Raw genomic sequence first — 25,985 nt, 5'->3', positions numbered from 1 at the left:
CCCTCTGTTTCTCCTGTTGTTGCTTCACATCTCTGCCACTCCAACAAAACTGTACATAATTTATTATTAAAATAAAATATATATGTATATGAAATCACAGAAGGTGGAACTGTGTCTGTCTGTGTGTGTGTGAGCTTTGGTGTATTTCGACTGTCCATCAGACTGGAGGAGATTCTTGTTTTGCTGTTTGTATTGTGAAAAGTAATATCATAATATGTGAATCGAAATGTTTTCTGTGAGATTAAAAGTTCCCAAGGACTCATGATCTTTTCTTTTGTGGCCTTTTATGTTCATTTATAACTCCGTATTTTAATTCTACCCTCTACTAGAGTAGCTTTGCCTGATTCAGAGTTCAGACTTCTTATTGATCTTGCAGTGGGACTTTCCTCTCAGCTGATCCTTTGTCTCCAATAAGGTGTTTTAACTTCCTCCCCAAAAACATTTCTAAACTTAACTAAGAGACTGCCAAAAAATAATGGCTTTGTCCAAAACATCCATGTATTGTGTTGAAGAGATATATTTAAAAGATAGTAGTAAGTCAGTATAGTGTCCATTCTGCACAGGCTCCAATTAATGGCAAGGGAAATGCTGCTGAACACTTAGATATGGCGGAATAGGTGCTCTGCTGAATGAAACAGCAAAGAAGTGCTGAAGCACCAGCGCCAACTTTGGGAAAGAAACCACGTTTAGATTTATACAATAGGAGCAAATTGAGAATGTGCACTGAAGTCCGACTCCACATGCGTAGACAGCTCTTGGAGAGTAAAGGATGATTCTGGCGGTAAACTGACATTGTTTCTTCTACATCGGTAAGATCAAAGCTTTTAATGTTTGCTGTGTAGTGAAAGGTTTTAGAAGCTGCTAACAGTGCAGGATTTCTGCCAGAAAAGCCCAAAGACTGTTTAACTCCAGAACCTCCAGAACAGTAAGATGACAACGTTAGCCACGGCATCACCCTGATCTCAGGACAGATATTGTATTATTTGTTTTTTAAAGGAGTTGGCAACTACACTAACACTTTCTGGTAAAACACCGCCTCCTGGTGGTGAAACTTCGGGTTACGTTTTGCAATATGTGAATACAAAAAGTACCTTTCAACCTTCATGTAGTGAAGATGATTTCTTAGCTTATCATAGTAATACCGATATACATCTGAACAACATTTCTTTGCCCAAAGAAGCTATTTTGTGCAAGGATGTCAACTGTAAGAATGCTGTGCATAAACATTTACTCTGCTCCATGTATGATGATATAGTGACTGCTCTGTATGAAAGTGGTACACTGCTTGATAAACAATATAAGCATAAGAAACCTAAGATCAGACCTGGCTGGAAAGAACATGTATCCATGTACCATGATGAAGCTCGTATAGCTTATAAATGTTGGGCCATGGCTGGAAGACCTAAACAAGGCCCAGAATTTGAACAGAAAAAATGTGCGAATGCCCGATATAAGTACGCTGTTCGCTTTATAACTAAAAATGAGCAAATGCTGAGAGCAGATTCTTTGGCCAGGAAAATGATGTGTAATAATACGACAGATTTTTGGAAAGAGGTGAAAGCTCTTAATAACTGTAAACCATCTCTACCATCAACTGTTGAAGGTGTTTCTGGGGCAGATAACATCGCTGCATTATGGAGACAGCATTACAGTGCGTTGTTTAACTGTATAAAAAGTGAACCATATGAGGACAATTTTGACATGAGTAATGACACAATAAGTGTAAGGACACATGAAGTATATGAAGCCATTCATAGGTTATCTGATAATAAATCCTCTGGTTTGGATCACATCACTGCAGAACATTTAAAACATGCTAGTTTAAGGCTAGCTCCTCTTCTAGCACTCTGTTTCACTGGGTTTATGATTCATGGCATATTACCAGACTCAATGCTGTGTATTTTATTGGTACCAGTTATAAAGGACAAAGCTGCAAAAGTGAGCTGTTTGGATAATTATAGGCCGATTGCACTAGCCAGTATTTTATCTAATGTGTTAGAAAGAATCTTGTTTGACAGAGTTAGTGTGTTCATCTCTTCTCTGGATAATCAGTTTGGCTTCAAACCAAAGCACAGCACTGACATGTGCATATATGCACTCAAGGAAATAGTCAGTTTGTATAAGGCTAAAAATTCATCTGTCCTCATGTGTTTCATTGATGCCTCTAAGGCTTTTGATCGAGTGAACCATAGAAAACTTTTTGATAAATTGAAGAGACGGGGAGTTCCTCAATACATCGTGAGGATTCTCTCTTACTGGTACGCTCATCAGAGCATGCAGGTTAAATGGGGAAGTAGTATTTCTGCCCCCTTTGGTGTCAGCAATGGTGTTAGACAGGGTGGGATTTTGTCTCCAATTTTATTTAATCTATATGTTGATGATTTGTCCATACAGCTGAGAGCCTGTAACACTGGGTGTATATTAGGTGAAACATTGATAAATCATCTTATGTATGCAGATGACCTGGTTGTTTTTAGTCCAAGCAGTGCTGGGTTACAGGATCTTCTTAATGTCTGTACTGAATATGGTGTGCAATATGACATAGAGTACAATGCTGCTAAAAGTGCTGTTTTGATATGTAGAACGAAGCAGGATAAACAGCTAAATTTCCCTTTGTTTAAACTGGCCCAAAAAACTCTTGAAGTTCATAAAAAGGTGAAATACCTCGGTCACTTTATTACTGAGCAAATGAATGATGATGACGACATATACAGACAACGATGTAAGCTCTATGTGCAGGCAAATACTATTGCACGCAAATTCAGCTTTTGTTCACTTCCAGTTAAAGTGGCTTTGTTTAAAGCGTATTGCACACCGCTATATACTGCCCCCTTGTGGTCATCCTACAAACAATGTAGCATGCAGAAGCTGCATGTTGCATATAATGATGCGATGAGAATCCTTTGCAGGATACCTAGAAGTGGTAGTGCCAGTCAGATGTTTGTAGCTGTGGGTGTTTGGACTTTTAAAGCACTTTTAAGAAAGTTAATGTACAATTTTAGAGAAAGACTGGATGGTTCGAGTAACAGTATAATTTTAGCACTCACAGATCCGACAGTGAGTGGTTCCCGTTACTCATCCAGTCTGAGAAAGCACTGGTTAAAGTGTTTGTGTATTTATTGATTTATTTTAAGTAATTGGGTTTTATGTATATTATGGTTTTATATTTTTACAAATGTTTTATATACTTATTTATATACACATATATATATATATATTTAATGGTTTATACCCTGTGTTGGGGGGGGGGGTGGGGGGGGGGGGTGTTGTGTGTGTGTTTCTGTCTTGTTTTTATGGACATGAAGTCTGCCAATAAAGATTGAATTGAATTGAATTGAATTGAATTGAATTGAATTGAACCAGTTTTCTTCTGACATTTCTAAAAAATGGCAAGGATGGAGTAGCAAAATCAGGAAAATTCTTTTTAAAAAAAGAGCTTTGATCTTTAAAGTGTGATTTGCACATTACTCTTAACTTAGAAAATTTGAAAAATTAGGTTTAGCTTTAGGCCGAAATATTTTGAAAGGAAAATAATTAATACCCCCCCCCCCTCCCCTCTTTTTTCAGTTTTTATTAGTGTTAAAAACTCTAATGAGGAGAGTTATTGATATTAGCACAATCTATATCTCTTACTCTTACTGTGTCACTTGCTCTGGGTGAGAAGAGATAATGCACTGAAAATGCTTAACATCTATATAGTGTTATATTTAAATAAAGACTGAGGTGCTTTCTGAGATAGCTGGTTTATACTGTCATGTTTTGTAATCTGTAATACTGAAATGTTTCTGGCAATTGAACAGTCCTTGTGGAACTGAGTCAAACTACAATGTGTGTGTGGGTTTAATTGTTCTTGGACAACAAAAGATCATTATGGTGTGGATGAATAAGATGCATCAGTGTGTCACAGGATATGCTGACAGTAACAAAATATCAAGCTTAAATGAAAGTTATCAGGTTATATGCTTAGGGAAACATACAGGGTTAATATGCAGTGCACAAAAGAAAGAGGGTTTACTGTGGGGACAGAAGATTTAGGAGTACTGAGCTAAAACACACAAACAAAAACAGCTGCAGTAATGGTAATTTCCTCAGAGACCAGATCTTATTTTATTGTCGAATTTGGGGGGCATGAAGCAAAAGGAAGGAAGAATTAATCCCAGAGCACAGTCATGCTGAAGGCAAAGATGGCCTAATGATACCAGGGAGAAAACCAACATCACATTGTCAAAGGTATCATTCTCATTGGTATCATTATGTTTCTTTTTATGCGAGTATTTTATTTGAGTATTTTTAGGACAAACTGTGATGGAAAAACAAAAGCTCTCACATTTACACATTCTTCTTATAGCTCATGTATTAATTATAACAATAAAAAAAATGCGAAAGCAAAACAAGCACTGGCCCTTTAATACAACTCTACGTAAAGCACCGGGAATATGGTCAATTCAACCGGAAGTTTCTTGATTCTAAGCGTTAAAGTATTACATTCCCATCCCGCTTCTTGTTTACCTGCATGCTTTATAATTTTTATTGCAGTGGCAACGCTTACTTTTATATAAATATAAAAATATAATGCTTTAATAGTTCAATTTTATTGTAGCTTTGGTCGCTAAATGCCCTTTATTCTGAAGTTTTCTCGGAAGTTGTGTATTTTTCTGCCTCTTCCAGTCACAGAGGGACCCGAGAAACCAGACGACAACAAAAAGCGCACGAGACATCACAGACGGCAGGAAGCGTCTCTTGTTGCGTTTAAAGGTGGGTGAATTTCTTTTTATGTGTAGCAAATATCATTTTATTAACAGACGATGTCTTATCATTAAAGTGTCCTAATAAAAGGGTTTATTATAAGGGAGCAGATACACTAAAGCTAGGTTGACAAAGGTGCGCGCGTGTGCGCGCGGGTCTGTCAGTGTATTTAAATAACCGCGCGCCACTAGCGCTACATTTCATTTGTGATGTTTGGTTAGCATCTTCCTTTGTCAGACAGGCTATCTGCATGTCTCTCTGTCCCTCTCTCCTTTTGTGTGTGTGGTGCTTTGTTATGTATGACTCCTGAGATTAATCAGTAGACTTCTCTGCTTGCACTGGTGTATTTGCGCCTGTGTCGTTTATTGTGTGTTTGCTGAGGGATTCACTGGTTATGTTAATGGTAGTGTAGTTAGGCTACCAGTTAAACGGCTTTAAGACTTAGAGTCACACTCACCCTGACAATTTTATGACAGCTTATCAAGCTAGACTCATCTGTCCTAATACTTGCCAAGTATAGCTTTTTAAAATTGCTTAATAAAGCCTTTGTCATAATATTAAATACCATAAACCTCTTAAAGTTTTTTTCTTTTCTATTATGTATTCTAACAATTCAGTGACAATTCTAAGTAATTCTCTTGCTGTTTAAGTTTAGTAACTGACATGATTTGTGTGTTTGTTATGATCTCAGAGACTCAAAATAATAATAATGATTAGAAACAATAATCACACTACATTTGTCATCAGTTAAGTTGTAGTTCAGCTATTATATTTGCTTGGTTGGGATTTTCCTTTTGAAATAGTAAAACAGTACAAAAGAAAATGAGGATAAAGCAGCACTTTAGCTCAAGTCCAAGGAAGAAATCGTTTGAAATAACCAGCTTTACTAAATACAGGATAACGACACAGTTTAAACCATGCTGGCATGTTGTACAGCACACAGCCAAACAGCTTTTGCCGGCATGTGCTTTCTACAATTGTTTCTTTACATACAGCAGGCCTGTCCTGGTGCAGCTAAGCAGATGGATGATGGTGGGGGGTGGATGGAGGAGGGGCAGGGATGTTGCATAAATAAGGGAGTAATAGAGAGGAGAGGATGGGAGGAAGGTAAGAAGGAGGGGAACATCATTAAGGGGATCTGCAAGCAAGAAAAAAGGATTAAAAAAGCAGAGGGGAGTGAGACAGCAGGACAGAGTGCAGAGCTGAGGAAGCTGTGAGGGAAAGAAGTGTTAAAAAAAGTGAGGATGAAGGAGGAGGAGGAGGGGTGTTTGTTGGAACGTGTGAGGAAGCAGAAAGCAAATGGACTTCACAGCATTTTAAACACAGTTATTAATGCGCCTGTGTTGGGCTGTTATTGTAGTTGACATGTACAGTAGCTGAGCAGCCTACTTCATCCACATAGAATGAGTCCACTTCCTTCAAAAGTATTGTACTCCCATACTCATTGTCATACAGCTCAGTGAAGTTACGCTGCTACTCACGATGTGCATTTATTTGATGAGTCATACATACACAGTGTGAGTTCAGTTCAGCCGTACCGTCAGTGGTTCTACTTAGGTTTGCAACATCTGTTTTTTGTTTTTTTCAATATATACATATATATATATATATACATATATATATATACACATATATATACATATATATATATACACATATATATATATATATATATATATATATATATATATATATATATACATATATATATATATATACATATATATACATATATATATATATATATATATATATATATATATATATATATATACACATATATATATATATATATATATATATATATATATATATATACACACATATATATATATATATATATATATATATATATATATATATATATACACACATATATATATATATATATATATATATATATATATATATATATATATATATATATATATGTACACACACACACACACACACACATTCTGCTCTAAAACGGAGTAAACTAGGTGACTCATAACCAAAATAATTTAGCTGGCTAAATGGTACTACAGACTGGAGTAAAATGTAAATATGATTTGGGGGTGCCCCTTTTAAGAGCAGTGGGCAGCCACCACATGGCTGTAGGCTAGTCCCTTGGTCAGGGGAATTATCCTGACATGTTTTCAGTTTGGGAAGAAACTGGATCTACTGGAGGAAACTGGAAGAACAGATTGAAAAAGAAGGCGCGCGTTTGAACTTTAAGAAGTTTCACTGTGAGACAACAGTGCTAAGCACCGAAGCATCTTATGCTCAGTCAGTTTCTCTCTTTTATGGTGTTCATTATCATTCATGGAGTTTTGCTGTCACCAGTCTAGACCCAAACAGGTCGGGGTAGTATCCAAGATTAAAATCTTGTAATGTTTTCTTTCACATTTGTTGTCATCAGCTTGGATAAAATGTGCATCAAAGCTGGATGACGGTGTGAATCTCATCTTTCAGACATTATACTTTACATCCAGTCCATCCCGTTCCACACGTCTCACTCTTACAGCTTCTCCTTTTACGTCATCCACTTTTGGCTGCGGTGTTGTGTAATGCCTACTCTAGTATAAACAGCAGGGTGTGTGTGTATGAAGCAAAACTGAGGGAAGATGGGTTTCCATGGCAGCCACAAATTGCAACAGCAGCTTGTCATAGCAACAAGCATAGATATCTGCATAGATAGATAGAAAGCATTAAAGGGGATGTGTGCCTCTTTGTTCCCTTCTCACTTTCCCCGTATTGCCATTGTATTGTGTGTGCTGTCTTGGCAGTGTATAGATTAGTCACACCCACATGCCCCCCCCCTCTCCTTTTGTCATGCATGTTCAATTCCAGAACAATCAGTGGAGCTCCACCCTCAGTCGCTGACATCACTGCACCCTGTGTGTGTTTGTCGTGCTGCGTTATGGCGGGGAGGGGGTTCAAAAACACGAGCATACCCGCAAACATTCCCACGTGCAGCAATTGAGCAGTGCAGTTTCATCTCATGCTAATTTATCGCACACACTGAACCCAGTCATCAGTTATTATCAGGCGGTTGTTACTCTCAGTCAGCAGGATGGCAGCATAAGTCTCGACAGAAAAGGATGATTAAAATGTTTAACATGAATATTTTAGACTGCTGAATCTGCTTTTTTTAAATCATGCTATAAAAATAATTACTAAAATGTCAGAACTGCCAGAAGAACATGTTAAAGCCCAGATTTGGTTCTTCATATATCTATGATAACTGACAACTCTCCAATTTTTTGGTCTCATATCCACCTCTGTCAGATGATCACTAAGAAAACTCAGGGCTGTAGTGCATGTGTGATATATCAGCTCAGCTATTTAGCTTCAGGCCTAAATGGATAAATAGCTACCCTGGCTGTAGTGTTTATGTTTCTATGCCAGTACATTACTTGTAATTGTGCTCTCCCCTTTTTCTTCTTCCTGCAGCAATTTATAGGAATAAAAAAGCTTGGTAAAATCATATAAGCTCAAAAGCTGTTTTTAAAAAAATGTGTATTACTGAGGCTGTAGTGGTGTACTGCACTGTGTGTAAAAGTGTTGCAATGGCCTATATATTAAGAGTGTCAACTTGTCCAATTGGTTCCAATCTTGAAGCTTTTATTCATGTGAAAGTGTTTATCTTTGTATTGCAAGTTGCCCAGTGAGTTTAAAAGCAGGTGGTTTGCATGGCATGAATAGAGTACATCATTCATTTGTACTAAATCAACCCCATCTGAATGTAGCAGTAAAGGAAACAAGCTTTTTTTTAAATGTTGGTGTTCATTGAACATCTTTATCATTATTGTCTGTGTCTTATTTTCAGACCTGCACTTACATTCTTTTTGTTGCTCATTCTTTCCTTTTTTTCTTTCTGTCCTTCTCAGATTTACTGCAGCTCTACCATGCCCGTGGCCTCCACCAGGACAGAGCCTGGTGAGACCAAACACTATACTCCACATCAGCTTAGCACCACCACATGATTGTTTCTTTCTGTTTTCTTTATTCACAGCTCTCTCCTAAAATCCAGTTTCACAAAAGATTAAAAAACAGGAATATGAGAATGTGTTACTAATCTGAAAAATGGTGGTATTTGCTCTTTGTAAGCTAATTAATGATAACAGATGTTTTGGAGTTACAGCTACACTGTGGAATATCTTCCAGGAAATGACTGATGCCCCAAAATACCAATATTTATGATAGCACTGTAGTATATATAGTTTATATGATGTTGGTTTGCTTACACCTGTGGCCTTTGATAATAGACATCTGGGAATATCAAATTCAATAATATGAAAATACTAAAATAAATAAAAATGAAATAATTACATAATTGCAGCTTGTTACATTGTAGCATACTTCCCTTGAATATGACTAAATATAGAAATTCTTAAATTCACTGCAGTTTTGTAAATAACAGCACTGCTGTAGGCTGTATTTATGAGTCATAATCTAGTTTTCTTTCATTTTAAATTTCAACTTTCAGCTTTAACCTTTAGGCAGCATTCCGACTAACAAGCTGTGCTGGCAAGTTGCAATACATGTACAGTTCATTTCTCTAGCACATGATTTTAGCCAATTTTTCTGCAGCTTTCTGTTTTCTTCTCTTTGTTCAGTGTTGTCATTCCTAAAGCCAAAAATGTGTCCAAACAACAGACCGTGTGCCACCACACTCGGTAGTATGTTTTAAAGGAGACAGTACACACTGGAGGGAGTATTAACAGAATTTAAAGACAAAAAATGTCAATTTGAGGTCCTGAATGTCGGTTTTGATTGATTTGTCAGCCCTACTGTATCCCCTACCTGACACAACACACAGTCTGCCGCTTTTTTAACCCATGCCATTAGATTAATATGGAGTTATAAACTCATACTCGCGTAAGTATCTATTTTAGAAACTAAAAGGATGTTGAATTCCAATGAGGAATTTCCCTATAATGAGCAGAATTCAGACAGCTACATCACAGCTTTGTTAAAACCAGGAAGCCAGGTGCTTGTTTAAAGCAGAGTTACAACTATAGACACAAGCTCTGTGTCATTTGTTACTGTCTCATTTACCATGTTTCCCTTACTTAATGTTGTTCTTCCCTTCACTGTGTGTGTGTGTGTGTGTGTGTGTGTGTCTCTCACAGTGCCCCAAGTGTTGGACGCAATGAGCGACAGCACGGCCAGCTCCACCACAGCCAATGACCTGGACCTCATTTACCTCAAAGGCATCATGGAAAGCCCTCTGGTACGCTTCACACAGATGCACTCGTGCACACACATATTTTAAATGCAATAAATTTTGCTGCGCTTCTGTCATTCATACTTGTAATGGCACTTGCAGCATGCTCTCGTCTTTGTAACCGTGTTTGTATGTGTGTATAAGGAGCAAGAGGAGAGCCTGAAGGAGCCACGGTTGTCACCCGTGAGGGAGAATAATGTGGAGCTCCTGCAGGAGATCCTGAGAGACCTGGACCCATTCACCAATCGTTCTGACACCGCAGCCGAGCTTGCTTGCATTCTCACGCAGCCTCACTTCCAGGTGTGGAACACACAAAAACACACACACAGTGTCTCCCACTTTGTGTTTTCACTATATTCCAGTCACAGAGGTGGTTAATTGAAGGAAAACAAATATTTCATGCATGATATTTTGTGCCTCAGTCTCTGCTGGAGACACATGATTCAGTGGCAGCTCAAGCGTGTGAAAGTCCACCTCCCAGCCCATGTGACTTTGTGGATCATGAACCAGAAGACAGCCAAGCACACAACCACCTTCCACCTGATGCCATCCGCATGGTGGGCATACGCAAAATAGCCGGGGAGCATCTGGTAGGTTATTAGAATTTGGACTGTTTGCACCTTTGTGTTTCCGATTTAAAAACATTCAGTTTGTGAAATAATAAATGCTTGTGTGGGTTGTATACTGGTGCCATTTGGGATTTGGATGCAGATTTTTATTAGTGTTAATGATGGAGATAATAGCCAGTAATAACTGTATTCCAGGGTGTGACATTCAAGGTGGAGGGTGGGGAGCTGGTGATAGCTCGTATTCTTCATGGTGGGATGATAGACCAACAAGGACTGCTGCACGTCGGCGATATCATCAAAGAGGTGTGTTGCTTTTTTCTTTTTTGTTTGTTTTTTGTTTTCCTTAGTTTCATTTTCAATGATCCTCTAATTTATTGGTTTATGGTGGAACCTTGCATTTTTAGTTCTATAGGATAGTTTTTATTTTTTTCAGTAAGTTAGTATTTTATGAAGAATATACTTTTTGGTTTCCTATCCGTCCTATGAATGCAAGAGCCGACAGAAACAAGTAGACAGCTACTGCAGACTGTTCAGAGGTAACGTCTCCAAAGCCCACTTTGTAAAGCATTATATTTCCATTGTTTCATCCACATTAAAATGTGTCTCACTGTGAGGTTACCAGGAGACCAGCTGAGACTCCAGGAAATCAGTGCACCTGGCCCACTGTCACTGTGATTCTTGGGAGGGAAGCTATTTTTACAGCAGTCGCTGTTTCACGTGTCCAGTTTTTTTTATGCTGTTCTGAGTTCCCGCCTGGTTTACATATGAAGCTTACCGATATTACCGTATTACCGTATCAATCGTCTCGTTAAGCATTTACTTATCGACTCTTGTTCTCTTGTGTTTATTTCTTATGCCATTGATTGTCAACTTGTTAACCGCTATGACTCAAGGTCAGGCTCAAGCATGAAATGCCCCGGATTACTTGTGTACCTCCACAACTACGATAAGAAAAAATATAAAATGAGAAAAACGGTTACACATATTTTGGCACATTAAGGTGTCACTGAAATTTCTCTGGGCCTTTTTTATTTTCTCATAATTGTTTTGTGAAAAAATATAAAATGTCTTTGATATCATCCTAACATGATGTCATTGTCTAAAGTGGTCATTGTCACCCCGCTGTTTATTGATCAGGGCGTTCTGAAATTCTGAAGTCTAAATGCATAAATCTGTGTCCATACTATTGTTTAACCACTAGATGGCGAGGTAAACTATGTGTTCTTATGAAAGCATGGGACAGAAACCCACAGCAGTTCAATCCCAATACTGTGCAAATGAATAGATCAGAAAAAAATAGCAAAAGTAAGGATCATTTGCTAGTGAAAGTTTGTTTTTTTGACATTTTATTCAGGGGTTTTTGGTCCTGCAGTTATTGGAGTTTCACGCCTGGAATCTGTGGAACTTTATTCATTTGAGTGGATGTTTGAGCAGATTCTATGAATGTAAGATATCAGAAGCTCAGTCAGTTACTTGGTGTTTGAGTTGTGTTTCATTCAGGTAGACATAATTGTGCTAGGTTACTACCTGAGCTTCTTCCAGTCAAAACAGTATGTCACATACCTGTGTTTAAATACTCTGTGGTGTAGCTTGCTTGCACTGGGCAGGTCTATACCTCCTGACAGGGCTATTGGGACCTGTTCTGGTGCTCTGTTGTGGGCTAACACCTTAAGAGTACATTTTCAGTTGTTCAATTTGTCCGTCATCTGCATAGTCCACAAGAGGCTTTTAATTTTTACATGCTTCAAAATTCTGTAAATATTTAAGCCAACTGATCGAATTTGCAAATTTAAATGTAAAACTCTAGTCAGCTGTTTAAAACCCATAATAGTTTAACCTTTAATACATGTAAGGAATCTTTTTTGTCATTACTCTTGTTGTCTACTTTTACTGACAGGTGAATGGACGAGAAGTGGGCAGGGACCCCAGGGTTTTACAGGAAGAGCTGCAAGCAGCTAGTGGAATTGTGGTTCTGAAGATACTGCCAAGTTATCATGAATCCATACCACCTGTACAGGTGACACATAAACACACCACACACAGAATAGACACATGGAGCTAAATCTATTCTCCTTATTTGTCATGGTTTCTATTTTTTTTTTTTTTTTTGGTTATTAACTGAATTTCATTGTTAGAAACTTATTTTCATTAACACTAGAACCTTGTTTTGACCTCTGTTAAATTAAAACCACGTGATCTCATATTTCATGCCGTTTTAAAAATGGATTTCTTCATCAAATACTGAATTTTGGGGTGTTTGGGATCAAAAGAGAAAAGAAAGTATAACCATTTTTACATAGGATGTTATTTCGACCGCATAGAAACTAATGTAAAATCACTGTTGTGGCACATTGGGCTGCCTAGCAATACGATTGTTTACACACATTTTGACGTAAGTGCTGCTGTTACATGAGTCAGAGCTAGCTATATGTGATTGATAAATAAATATGTAGGGGAATGTAGTTAGGTGAAACATGAGTAATTGCTCATGGGCTCAGGATGGGATATTGAGCTGGGCAGACTGGGGGACCGAAGGCATGGAGAACCAGGTATGTAACTTGCTGTGTAGGGCAGCGTAGGGAACTGAAATGAACAGAGACTCCAAAGTGTGGGGAACTAATCCAAATAATTAAAGAGTGAAATCAAGAGAACAGCACCCTGCTCAGTTTCAGGCCTGAGCAGCACCTCAGCAGGTGAAGCTGTGGACTGAGGCAGGGTAGTGTGCAGGTTTGGTCTTAATTATATTTTTTAAGTGTGTAAGCTGTTGTGCTAGTTTTGTCCAGTCTTTGTTTATTTATTCTAATGTGTGTTTTAACTTTACAACCTGCAATTAAATTTTAAAACTCATTGATGAAACCATTCAAATCCCTCAAAATTCACCTTAAATCCTTGTTTTGCCAAATCTGACTTAAAATTAGAAAAATTTGATGAAATAAACAACTTAAGTGAACTTAAAAAATGGCATCTTTGCCATTACTGCAAGCAGCACCTCAGTAATGGCACCTGTGGTAACATGAACCCCTCCTGGCAGGGATTTTAACTTGGGATGCACCACTGAAATAAAGATGTGTACCTCTATGTATTTCTCCAGGTATTCTTTAAGTGTCACTATGATTATGACCCAGCCAACGACAACTTGATTCCTTGCAAGGAGGCGGGGTTGAGGTTTGAGACCGGAGATATCCTGCAAATAGTCAATCAGGATGATGTCAACTGGTGGCAGGTGACAGAATAGTATTTATGTGAACATGTTATAGTTTACTGTGTGCACATTTTCATATCTTTGGATTGATTTGCTAATTTTTTCTTCATTTGTTGTGCAGGCACGACATGTGGAAGGTGGGAGTGCTGGGTTAATCCCTAGTCAGATGCTTGAGGAAAAAAGGAAAGCTTTTGTCAAGAGAGATGTGGAGCTGGCACCTGCAGGTAATATGAAAGAACGAATAAGGTTGTGATGATGGTGACTTTATTTTAACAGAGGGCCTGAATTCTAATCAAAGCATGGATGCAGTGTGTGTTTTAGGCCTTAATGAAATCATCTCACTATGGATGTAAAATATTATAAATATTATAAAATACTGGTGGCTGCCGGTGTTGCTCTGCAGCCTCCTAGTGGATGGTATCAGTTAGATAACCATAGGTGACTTCCTCCTTGAATTATTGCATCACAAGATTTTCAGGAAACTTGAAGAAACCTTGAGGTCAGTGTTTTAGTAGCTGCACCTTCAAAATCCAAAACATTTCAAAATCCCACATTGGCACATTTTGGAGTTATAGCATTCACAAACTTGAGTGTCCAAGCTGCTGCCCTGCAGGGTGACGACAGTACCCCATCAGCCTTTTACAGCTTTGGGGTAAAAGTCAAAAATGTTTCATGAACACAAGAGAATATGACCCATTTGTATTGAACTATATTAGCATATTATACTGTAAACAGAAATATAAATAGTAAATAAACATATGGCAGCAAAAAAAAGACTTCTGAAAGAGTGTTAAGTATTAAGTAGGTGTTCATTAAGGAAGGGCATTATGTTCACATGTCTGGTGTGTGTTGCTGCAGCCCATGGTTTATTGATTATTTGTCACTGCCGTGTGGTGGTGGAAATCCAGGTCTGCACAAACATGTCAGGTACATGAAGTTTGCTCAGATGTTTAAATTTCACAATGTGCCAGTGCACTGGTCTACAATGTTTTAAGAATCTTTAGACTTGGTCAAAGGAGTTTGCAAAGAAAAGCGTCTGGACTTCTTTAAGTTGCTTGAAGACGTTTCACCTCTCATCCGAGAAGCTTCTTCAGTTCTAAGGTCAAATGGCCGAGAGTCCCAGATTTAAACCCAGTGGGAGTATCCCCCCAAAGAGGGACAAAGGACCCCCTGGTGATCCTCTAATCACATGAGCCAAGGTGTGAAAGCGGGTGTGGGACCTAATCAGCCAGGGTTTCGGGTGAGCTCATTGTGAAACCTGGCCCCACCTTGTCATGTGAATTCCTGAGGTCAGATGGCCCAGGATGTCAGTGGGCATTAAGGCGTCTGGGGAGGGAACTCAAAACTGGATTATAGATGACAGACAGTTGGTGTCGTAAACCACCGCCTCTGTTCAAAGATGGTCGCTCACAGTGGACATAGATGGCCTCTTTCACTCCTCTTTCAAACCATCTGTCCTCTCTGTCCAAAATGTGAACATTGGCATCCTCGAAAGAGTGACCTTTGACCTTTAGATGCAGATGGACTGCTGAGTCTTGTCCTGTGGAGGTGGCCCTTCTATGTTGTGCCATGCGCTTGTGAAGTGGCTGTTTGGTCTCTCCAATGTAGAGGTCTGGGCATTCCTCGCTGCACTGTACAGCATACACCACGTTGTTAAGTCTGTGTTTTGGAGTTTTGTCTTTCGGGTGAACCAGTTTCTGTCTGAGTGTGCTGCTGGGTCTGAAGTACACTGGGATGTCGTGCTTGGAGAAAACTCTCCTGAGTTTCTCTGATACACCGGCTACATAGGGGATGACAACGTTGTTGCGTCTGTCTTTCTTATCCTCCCTCGCTGGTGTCTGATCTTCTTTTCTGTGCCTCTTTGCTGACTTCATGAACGCCCAGTTGGGATAACCGCATGTTTTGAGTGCTTCCTTTACATGTGTGTGTTCCTTCTTTTTTCCCTCAGGCTTAGAGGGAACATGTTCTGCCCGGTGGTGTAGGGTCCTGATTACTCCAAGTTTGTGTTCCAGAGGGTGATGGGAGTCAAAGAGGAGGTACTGGTCCGTGTGTGTGGGCTTCTGGTAAACTTCGATGTTGAGGTTGCCATTCTCTTCAATGTGCACAGCGCAGTCCAGGAAAGGCAAACAGTTATCCTTTCTGTCTTCCCTGGTGAACTTGATGTTTTTATCCACGGCGTTAATGTGCGCAGTGAAGGATTCCACTTCTTGTGTCTTGATTTTGACCCAGGTGTCATCTACATATCTGTACCAGTGGCTGGGTACTCTTCCTTTGAAAGAGCCAAGAGCCTTTCTTTCCACTTCCTCCATGTAAAGGTTGGCTACAATAGGTGACACGGGGCAGCCCATGGCACAGCCATGTTTTTGTCTGTAGAAGCCTTCATTGTATTTGAAGTATGTTGTGGTAAGGCAGAGGTCTAACAGTGTGCAGATCTGATCGGGTGTGAAGTTGGTCCTGTCTTCCAAGGAGTTGTCTTCTTGTAGTCGTTTTCTGACAGTCTCCACTGCTTCCGTGGTGGGTATGCAAGTGAAGAGAGAGACTACATCAAAGGACACCATGGTTTCATCTGGATCCAGGGTAAGTTTCTGGACCTTGTCGGTGAAGTCGGTGGAGTTCTTGATGTGGTGTGGGGTGTTCCCCACAAGAGGTGCTAGGATGGTAGCAAGGTGTTTCGCAATGTTATAAGTGGCTGAGTTTATGCTACTGACTATGGGTCTGAGTGGGACCCCTTCCTTGTGGATTTTAGGAAGTCCATAAATGCAGGGTATGGCATCCCCTGGATAAAGGCGGTGATATGTGAGGCGGTCAATGATTTTGTCCTTTTCAAGGTCTTGAAGGCAAGCTATAACTTTCTTTTTGTAGCTGCTTGTGGGGTCTCGCTTTAAAGCTTCGTAGGTGTTGTTGTCACTGAGGAGAGTAGTGATCTTTGTGTGGTAATCTGTTGTGTTTAGGACCACGGTGCACCTTCCCTTATCCGCTGGTAATATAGTGATGTTGTGGTCTTTGCTCAGGGAAGCGACGGCCTTCTTTTCTTGTAATGTAAGGTTAGACGGAGGGACTTTCGCACTGGAGAGGGTGGCTGAGACTTTCATCCTGATTTGCTCTGCTTCTGTCTGTGATAATTTATTAATCCGTATGGCGGTTTCTGTGGCTGTGATGAGGTCCACTATGGGCAACTGTTGCGGAGAAATGGCGAAATTGAGTCCTTTGGCTAAAACCCTCTTTTCAGGTTCAGTGAGATTCCGGTCTGAAAAGTTCTTTACCCATTTCTCCTGAGGTGGGGCCAGGTTTCACAATGAGCTCACCCGAAACCCTGGCTGATTAGGTCCCACACCCGCTTTCACACCTTGGCTCATGTGATTAGAGGATCACCAGGGGGTCCTTTGTCCCTCTTTGGGGGGATACTCCCACAGGGTTTAAATCTGGGACTCTCGGCCATTTGACCTTAGAACTGAAGAAGCTTCTCGGATTAGAGGTGAAACGTCTTCAAGCAACTTAAAGAAGTCCAGACGCTTTTCTTTGCAAACTCCTTTGACTACGATGACCTGGATGACTGAGAACCTTCACAGACAATCTTTAGACTTAACTTTTTATAAGAAAGATTTTTAATATAACATTGAGCATTATAGCATGAACCTGTATTAGATTACCAGAAAAAAAGTTTGAACATACTCCCACTTTCATATGTGGGAGTTACCCCAGTTATTATGGCATATAAGAACCATCCCTCTCTGATGTCCAACCTTTGTAAAAGAAAAAAGTTTTTCTTTGCTAGACGTTACCAGCCAATGATGTGTCATTTTTACACTTCTGTAAATGTGAGATTTGCATAAGCATTCGAACAACTGCTAATTCAGTTAGAGTTCACAGAAAGGGTTTTGTTCTGTAAGGGAGCTCTTCTCAGTAGATCCAGTAGATCTAATTCCCCTTTTAGAAGCACAAACATGAATATTAGAACTTAAAGAGGAAAAATTAAATGTGTATGAGACATAATATCTGGCAGAGACACCTGCATGAACATGACTGATCATTACAAGCCAGCTTGTGGGCAAATGAGTACAAGTTAGTAGTTGTGAAACATGACTGATGCTCATAAATTACTTTAGTTTGAAGTTTGACTTCAGTTCTCTGCCTACACTAATGCTGTGCTCCAACAATGCAACAGGAAATCTGTGTACTGGTGTTGGAGGAAAGAAGAAGAAGAAGATGATGTATGTGACCACCAAAAATGCAGGTAATAAAACAGGGCCAGGATCAGTTTAGCTCTGCTAGGGTAAAATATTCCTACTGCTTCGTCCTTACTTTCTGCTCTCTGTTCACCCTCAGAGTTTGACAGACATGAGATACTGCTCTATGAGGAGGTGGCCAAGGTCCCACCTTTCAAGAGGAAAACTCTGATTCTGATTGGTGCTCAAGGTGTGGGGAGGCGGAGACTAAAGAATAAGCTTCTACTGAGGGATCCACAGCTCTTTGGGACCATAATTCCATGTATGAAGTCTGATATATCCCATTGCCTTATTGCTTCTTATTGCTAAAGTAGCTAGAATTGTTTTTTTGTTATATTGTGTCGATCGGTAGGCCCACAAACCCCTATGCAGGAAGTTGGTTTCGGCTCTCTGATTAAAAAAACGTCTTAATCCCTGATCCTGTGAGTCTTAGCCAGTAGATGATGCAGAGGGGACTCGCTCAGCCCGACTGCCTTCATGTCCAGATGTCTTCCCTGCTTCCCCTGATAGGAAAAAAGCTGACTAGCTTTGCAGGTCAAATCTTTTTGATTACACCTGTTGTGGCACTTGTTATCCTGGGATGGTTTAAGAGGCCTGTACAATAGGCCCCAAGGGAAGATATTACTGGGAAAGGCTAGAGCAACCTATTAGAGCTATTTGGACTAATATAGATTAATACTCACTTTTAATGTTTCTCAAAGGGTTGAAAAAGGAATGGCCACAGTTTAGACTTTAATAGCAGAAGATTTTATTAAAACAACTTGGCAGGAGCAAAGCAAAAGATAAAAATAAAATAATTTAAAAAATAATCAACTCACATCAATTCTATTTATTTAATTAACCCACACTGATTTTTTTTTTTTCCGTATCTTTTCTTTCGGGGCGGGGTCTGCTACCAAATGTGGCAGACAAACTGACTAAAATGTCCACCATCCATCTAAAAATTTTACATTTTGGGTTGGAGGGCTATGTTAGCTGGCTTGAGCTAATAAACTGATCATAGCAACTTCCTTGTATTTGTGCAGACACCTCCAGAAAACCCAAAAAGGGAGAGCGAGAGAGTCGGATGTTTGCTTTCACTACCCGCAGCAAAATGGAAACAGACATCAAGAACGGGCGCTATCTAGAACATGGAGAGTATGAGGGCAACCTGTACGGCTTGAAGATCGACTCCATACATGAGGTGGTGGAGGCAGGGCGGGTCTGCATACTGGACGCCAACCCTCAGGTGTGCACATATATACTCTTGCTCAAGACTTTTCTGTTTTAGCAGTAATCATAAGCAGCAGCATCTTTACTGCCATTGTGTGAAAATTAGGGGCTAATTTGACAGAATCCTGTATACATTACACACGTGCTTCTAATAGTTTCTATTGCCAGTTTATTAAAGTGAAATGCTCTAACTTACGTTGTGCTAGTGGAGTCATAGACTGGGTGCTTTCTATTGAGATGCTGAATCAATGTCGTTGTGCTATTGTGGTAAGCTGATTCAGTTTTACCATGAACACACTGTACAGCATTTTTGTTTTTCCTTTGTTTGAAATGGTCCCAAACTTTAGATAGTTTTCATCTTTTTCTATGAATTTGCTTTTCGCTTCTTCTTCGTCTTCTCTGCTTTTCTGATCCCACCATCAAGTCGAGGCTGCTCCGTCCACATAAAACATGGTGATCACTAACCAGTACATGGACTTATAGTAGAAAAAAAATTGCACTTGGTATTGCACATAAGTATTGCACATAATATTGCATACAAGGGAGACTGGGCGAAGGGTAACACGGTGTATTGGATGTGTGTGCGTGTGTCATCTGAAGAGACCATGTTGTAGAATCTGACAGCAGTTGGAAGGAAAGACTTGTGAAATCTCTCCGTCCCACATCGTGGGTGCCGCAGCCACTGAAGGAGCTGCTCAGTGCTGTCAGAGTCTCCTGCATGGGGTGGGAGATGTTGTCCAACAGGGATGACAGCTTAGCCACCATTCTCCTGTCACTCACCACCTCCACTGGGTCCAGAGGGCATCCTAGAACAGAGCTGGCCCTCCGGATCAGCCTGTTCAGTCTCTTCCTGTCCCCAGCAGAGAGGCTGCTGCCCCAGCAGACCACACCGTAAAAGATGGCTGAGGCCACCACAGAGTCATAGAAGGTCTTCAGGAGTGGGCACTTCACTCCAAAAGACCTGAGTCTCCACAGCAGGTGCAGCCTGCTCTGCACTTTTCTGTAGAGGGCGTCTGAGTTATGAGTCCAGTCCAGTTTATTGTTCAGATAAACACCAAGGTACCTGTAGCTGTCCACAGCCTCAATGCTTATGCCTTCGATGTTAGGTGTTGCAGTGGAGGATGTTTGTGCCTGTGGAGGTCTACCACTAGCTCCTTGGCTCCCTGCCTTTCCCTGTCCTCCTCCTGTGTAGCTCTTCTGTGTTGTGCCATCTGCTTTGCCAGATGTTGTTTGATTTTCCCAATGTATAAATCATGGCAATCCTCCTGGCACTTAACAGCATACACTATATTACTCTGTTTGTGTCGGGGGACCGTCCACTAGCTTTGTTTTCCCTGTGGTTCCTGGATTTGTATTCTGGGTTTCCTGTTCCCTTTGTTAATCCTTCACTTTTGAACCTTGTTTATCTCTGGACTTGTCAGTATTAAATGCTGGCTTAATATTTGACTTTGATCTCCTGCATCCTCCATTTGGGTCCGCAAAATAAAACCCTCCACATTCCGCACATCGTAATCCCATGACAACGTCTCTACTTTATCTTAAATCTGTTTGACACAGTCAGTCCCATTCAGTCATCATAGTGTCATGTGCCTCACTCAAGGGCATCTTATTAAGAACACTGATAGAGAACACAAAGTCGTTCACTGTCTTCAGTCGGTAACTTTCATCCCAGTGGGTGGATTAGCCCAGTGGGTCAAAATGTTTAGAGCCTGCAAGAGACTCTTTCAGTCTAATGTACTTGTGTTGATTTTGCTTGCGTGTCTTCTTTTTAGTCTCTCAAAGTTCTTCGGACCTCTGAGTTCTTGCCCTACATCGTGTTCCTTCAAGCTCCAGAGTTCGAGGTGCTCAAGGCAATAAATCAGTCAGCTGCAGAAGCAGGGGTCGTCACCAAGACGCTGATGGTAGGAAGTGCTCACAATACAACCATATACACATAAAGAAGATGAATAACTCAGGAAGCAGCAAATAATGAGAAATCAGTCAAAGCAGAAGTCCTGTGATTAACAGCCCTGTTATCTGTTTTCCTTCACAGGATGAAGAGCTGCAGAGGACGTGCGACGAGAGTGCTAAAATCCAGACAGCTTATGGTCACTACTTTGACCTCAGCATTGTCAACGACAACCTCGACGAGACATACCGCACCGTCAAAGCAGCGCTGGAAACTGTTTCCAAAAACCCCCAGTGGGTCCCGGTCACCTGGGTGTTCTAGAAAGAGACGTGCTGGACTGAGGAGGGAGGGAACAAGAAAGGAAGCAGGCACTGAAAATATTCCACTGAGTATAAATGATGGGTAATAACTTTACAGGATAACTTCTCAAATTTCCATAATTTCAACAGGATATATCTTCAGTGCTGCAAAGAAAGAGTGGAATTGAAGAAGGAAAGAGATGAACAAGGAGGTGGAAAAAAACCCTTCATTTCAAAAAGTGTGCATATGCATGTGTGTTCCTGTTTACATAGAGACTTCAGAGCAAAGACTTGTGCCATTACTGATGATTATCATCAGACATTGTCATTGTTTACATTTTTTGCGTTTAATCAGTGCCATCTCAGTGCAACTCAGTGCCATCAGGAACAAGCAAGCTCCATCTTTCACTTTTGTAAGTGTACAGTTTCTCATCATGAAATCAAAAATAGTTTCCCACTGCCTTCTACAGTAAATGTGGATGTTTTGCGTAAAGGTTAAGTTGTATAAGGCTTCCTATCAATCCCCTCACACCCATGGGTAAAGCTTTTTTTAGGTTAAGTCTAGTGAGGCCGTCATAATCTTTAAAAAATGTCTCTTGTTCTGGAGTTGGTTGAAAAGTGAAAGGACATCTCTTTCAGGCTTTTAAAAAGATTTGATTTGAACCTTTTATTGGTTAGAGACACTAATCACTGAGCAATAGCATCTAAATGGTACATGACCATCAGTGGCAATAATTGATTAAATTTGTTTGAAAAGTCAAAGTTAACATCACATCTAGATCAGGGGTCTCAAACTCCAGTCCTCGAGGGCCGGTGTCCTGAAACTTTTGTACCTGTTGCAACACAACTGAATACAATTAGTAGGTCATTAGCAAGAGTGTAGAACTTGAGTATAGAACTTGACTGCATGCAGCCCCTACCCCTACAAAATTTGAGTAATGTAAGTGTTTGGAAAAATGTACTTCTAAAAGTACTTTTATTGCACCATGTTCATTCACTCATGAGCTGCTGTAACGTGAATCAAATGGCTGAATAGCCACCTCAGTCCTCAAGGACTGGAGTTTGAGACCCCTGATCTCGATCAAAACCTAGCATGAAACCTCTCAGCCAGGTTTAAACATAAAGAAACATTTTTTCTAGATATCTTCACCTATCATAAAAACACAGCCCGTCACATTTCACTATAATCTCATCTTAACTTTGTTTCAGTGTACAGTCACTTCTTTAACAGTTTTTCAACAAGTAGCATACTGGGTGGGTCACATGGATTAAAGTATGATTTAGAGAGCAAAAAAGAATCAACGAATATGCTCTTCATCCTATGGAGCAGGTGCTGAAAAAATAGGACAAAGAAATCAATGAGAAATCTGGAGCTCTGCATTCAGTGAACTGTTAACTGTTTTTCTTAAACCATGATTTACTCATAATGCTGGCCTCTTCTCATGGTTCTGTTATTAAACTTGAACCCTCTTTAATTCAGTTCCATGTGTAAAATGTGAATGTGGCCACTATTAAGAGCAAATCATAGAATGAGTCTTAGGAGATACACTGTTCATTTAAAACAGAACTCCGGGCCTTAAGGGCCGGTATCCTGCAGGTTTTAGATGTCCTTGATCCAACACAGCTGATTTAAATGGCTAAAATCAACGTGTCTTGAAGTTCTCCAGAGGCCTGGTAATGAACTAATCATTTGATTCAGGTGTGTTGGCCCAGGGTGATATCTAAAACCCTACAGGCCTGATTTAAAACAACCATTTACTTGATGATTTTCTATTTGTTTTCTGTATGGGTTTGTCATCATATTCCAAATTTAATAATTGTTCGCAGACACTTAAAATTCCTCATCTAGAACCATCTGAGAGGACTCTTTTTTTTTTTTAGCTGCCAAAAAGTGTGTCAGGCTTCTTTTTTGTTTTGTTTTTAATCTGCTGGTTACTACGAAACAAATATCAGCTTTGTAGTTGTGCTGATCAGCCAGTAGACAGATTCAGCCAGTCTGAATCAAGTATTACTGCCTTAAGGCCTGGTCACACTATTTCACAGTCAGTTACTTTAATGGATTTTATTTGCAGTGGTTAAGCTCAATTTAAGCACATTTTGACCCATGAATATGTTTCATTCCACAATAGTAACCCATATGGAAAAGAAATAGAAAAAACTTATAAAAGACTTGCATAAGATTTGGCTTACTTCATATAGTGAATCATATAAGGCTTATATGATTTACTCATGAAAGTGGCCACTTTCTCATTACTTTCATATATTGTTTTAGTAAGTATCCAAAACATACAAGTTTCATTTATATAATTTTTCAAGGGATCTTATACCTGTTTTCACTCTTGTATGCTTTTCATACAAGTTTCACACAAGACAGATACAAACTTTATAAGATTTATATATATCTTTTCCATATGGGAAGCCATTGTGACATTGCTAACACGTGGCAGTGCTAGCAGCAGCAGGTACCCTTTACATATCTCATTTTACATTTTTCTTTTTAACTTCACAAACCAAAATTAGTAAATTGTAAGAATTCAGTCAACCCACTCAGTAACAGCTATTTGACAGCTAATTTTGAGTTGGTTTTCATCGGTCTTTTAACTACAACACCATTTAGTTGTAGATGTATTTTAAGCTTCTAACCTCTTTTAATTTTAGTGTAGTTTTAGTCGACTAAATATCATAAGATTACAGTAGGCTAATCCTGAAGTTGAGTGACTTCACTTAAATATAAAGTGTAAAAGTATGTCGTATTTTACCAGTGAGAGTTGCTCCAAACGGTTACAGAGCATCTTATTTTCCTCAATATCCACTTTATGTCTATGTATCATCTTCTCTTCTACCAGAGTGTTGACATTTTGTTTTGTTTTCATGACAAACAGGGAGCTTCCCTCCAACTTACCCTGTTAGTCAGCGGCAGATGAAATACGCACAACTAACCTGACCGAAAAAGATTATTGCTGATTGGATCGCCTCCTTTCTGCCCAATATATTCTCAATGACAACAGTGTCAATACACTTTGTCATAGTTTTTCTCCTCGTGCATTCTTTTTTATTTAGTAGTCATGTTTGAGGAAAACTATGATAGAAATTATTGGTCAATGAGATAAACAAATACAAATGTTATTTGTCAGATACACAGTACAACATATAGTGAACATGTAGTGATATGCTTGTGTCCTGAACTGCGGACAGGCCGCAATGACTGATATTTAACTGTGCATCATTTATGCTGATAACTTCTAGGACCAAATATGTTTGCAAAGGTGTGTGGCTGCACAGCAGCACACAGTCTCTGCAGGCTGTTATAGGTGGATCTAGACCTAGTGTTCAGTTTGGACCAACTAAACATACAGAGTGTCAAGAATATGGAATAAAAGTGCACACATCAGGAAGAAATCAAACAAACACAAGGTGTGAAACAGTACATTGAAGTCATTGTACAAAGTTTTCTTTCACCAGAATGAGTTATTCTGTTTCGCTCATCCTGTCATTCTCAGTTAGCACTTTTAATTTTGATGTGTCTGTGATTTTGTTTTTGTATTTCTTGCGTGAGCTGTAAAAAGTTTGTAGATAGAATGTAGATACACAATCATATAGAAGGAGTGATGCTCCCCCCTCGTATTTACAGTATGAGACATGTCAGTGGTAGCCTAGGAGTGAAGACCACAGCAGCTGACCTACATCAGAATAAATGTAAAACAGCATTTTGACCATTTGAATGTCAACACAGTGTGTTGTCTTTTGTCTGTTCTTTGTTTTTGCCCTTCAGTTGTAGTGTCACTCTCAGGCCACCGTACATGTTACAGTTTCCACAGTGCCAACTGAAGTAAAACAAAGCATTATATTTATTTTTTAATTTCATGTATTTTTTGTGGCAGCTACTCAGTATTTTGATGCACAATCGCTTAGCGATATAAGAAAATTTGGTGTTAACAGTGAACAGAGTCTGGTTCTTTAGGCTGTGTTAGGGGAGCAGTTTTTAGTCAGTCTTTGTAAATAACATTTATATTTATGCTCTAGTTTTTAAGGATGGCTTCAGAAAAGCAGATTTTTGCCTGGCAGCTATACATGTGACGTCTGAATATGCTGGAATAAAACCATCATTACTCTTGAGGACATTCCAAAACCTCACTGTGTGCTTTTTTTCTATGAAATCTCATGAATGCAATATTCAATTTTTGTCACTGTAACTATGCCTGTGGATTGCAGTATCCTATCCTAGCCTGTTTTTATACTGATGAATATGAAATGGGAAATGACTTCAGTACATAGGTTTACTGCACATATATACATGGTATATGCATTCAAAATGTACTGTTGCAACGTTCCATAATGTGTCAGCGTATGCAAATACGAATGAAGACTAAACTGATATTTAAAACAAACCTCAGTCCTGAAAATTGGTAACATTTATGCTGACAGTAAAACACAGAAGGATTTGATGATCTTGCGATAATAGACTTTCCTGAAGGCAAAACAACAAAATCTTTGCAGTCATGCATTGAATTAGACGGTGAATCAGTCATGAACCTTGGAATTATTTTGTAAGGCTGCTATTAGCGATGCTTCTGCCTCTACAGAATAAATGATTATAATTATTTGTGATTATTTTTCTTCTTTCTGCATGT

The 25,985-nt window shown here is 39.5% G+C and overlaps 1 protein-coding gene across 1 annotated transcript; it reads left to right on the top strand.

Moving 5' to 3' along the window:
• Positions 1-4,687: 4,687 nt before the first annotated feature.
• mpp2a (MAGUK p55 scaffold protein 2a) lies at positions 4,688-23,548 on the top strand. Its single transcript, XM_063470436.1, has 14 exons — positions 4,688-4,755; positions 8,619-8,667; positions 9,864-9,964; positions 10,103-10,258; positions 10,381-10,548; positions 10,723-10,830; positions 12,425-12,544; positions 13,619-13,750; positions 13,851-13,953; positions 17,895-17,963; positions 18,056-18,217; positions 18,981-19,183; positions 20,940-21,068; positions 21,200-23,548. Exons 2-14 carry the CDS (start codon positions 8,637-8,639, stop codon positions 21,374-21,376), a joined length of 1,659 nt encoding a protein of 552 aa, XP_063326506.1. The 5' UTR covers positions 4,688-4,755; positions 8,619-8,636; the 3' UTR covers positions 21,377-23,548.
• The last annotated feature ends 2,437 nt before the right edge of the window (positions 23,549-25,985 follow it).

This window comes from Pelmatolapia mariae, linkage group LG4, assembly GCF_036321145.2.
Source record: "Pelmatolapia mariae isolate MD_Pm_ZW linkage group LG4, Pm_UMD_F_2, whole genome shotgun sequence".
Classification (NCBI taxonomy): domain Eukaryota; kingdom Metazoa; phylum Chordata; class Actinopteri; order Cichliformes; family Cichlidae; genus Pelmatolapia; species Pelmatolapia mariae.
Note: the sequence above shows the minus strand (reverse complement) of the source record. Positions and strands in the feature narration are given on the sequence as shown.

What these genes read in the sequence shown, in the direction of transcription:
- mpp2a (XM_063470436.1), top strand. Translation starts at nt 8,637, where the DNA reads ATGCCCGTGGCCTCCACCAGGACAGAGCCTG. An exon ending in CTTTGGGACCATAATTCCAT is followed by an intron (nt 18,218 to 18,980) that starts GTATGAAGTCTG and finishes GTATTTGTGCAG; the next exon opens with ACACCTCCAGAAAACCCAAA. An exon ending in TACTGGACGCCAACCCTCAG is followed by an intron (nt 19,184 to 20,939) that starts GTGTGCACATAT and finishes TCTTCTTTTTAG; the next exon opens with TCTCTCAAAGTTCTTCGGAC.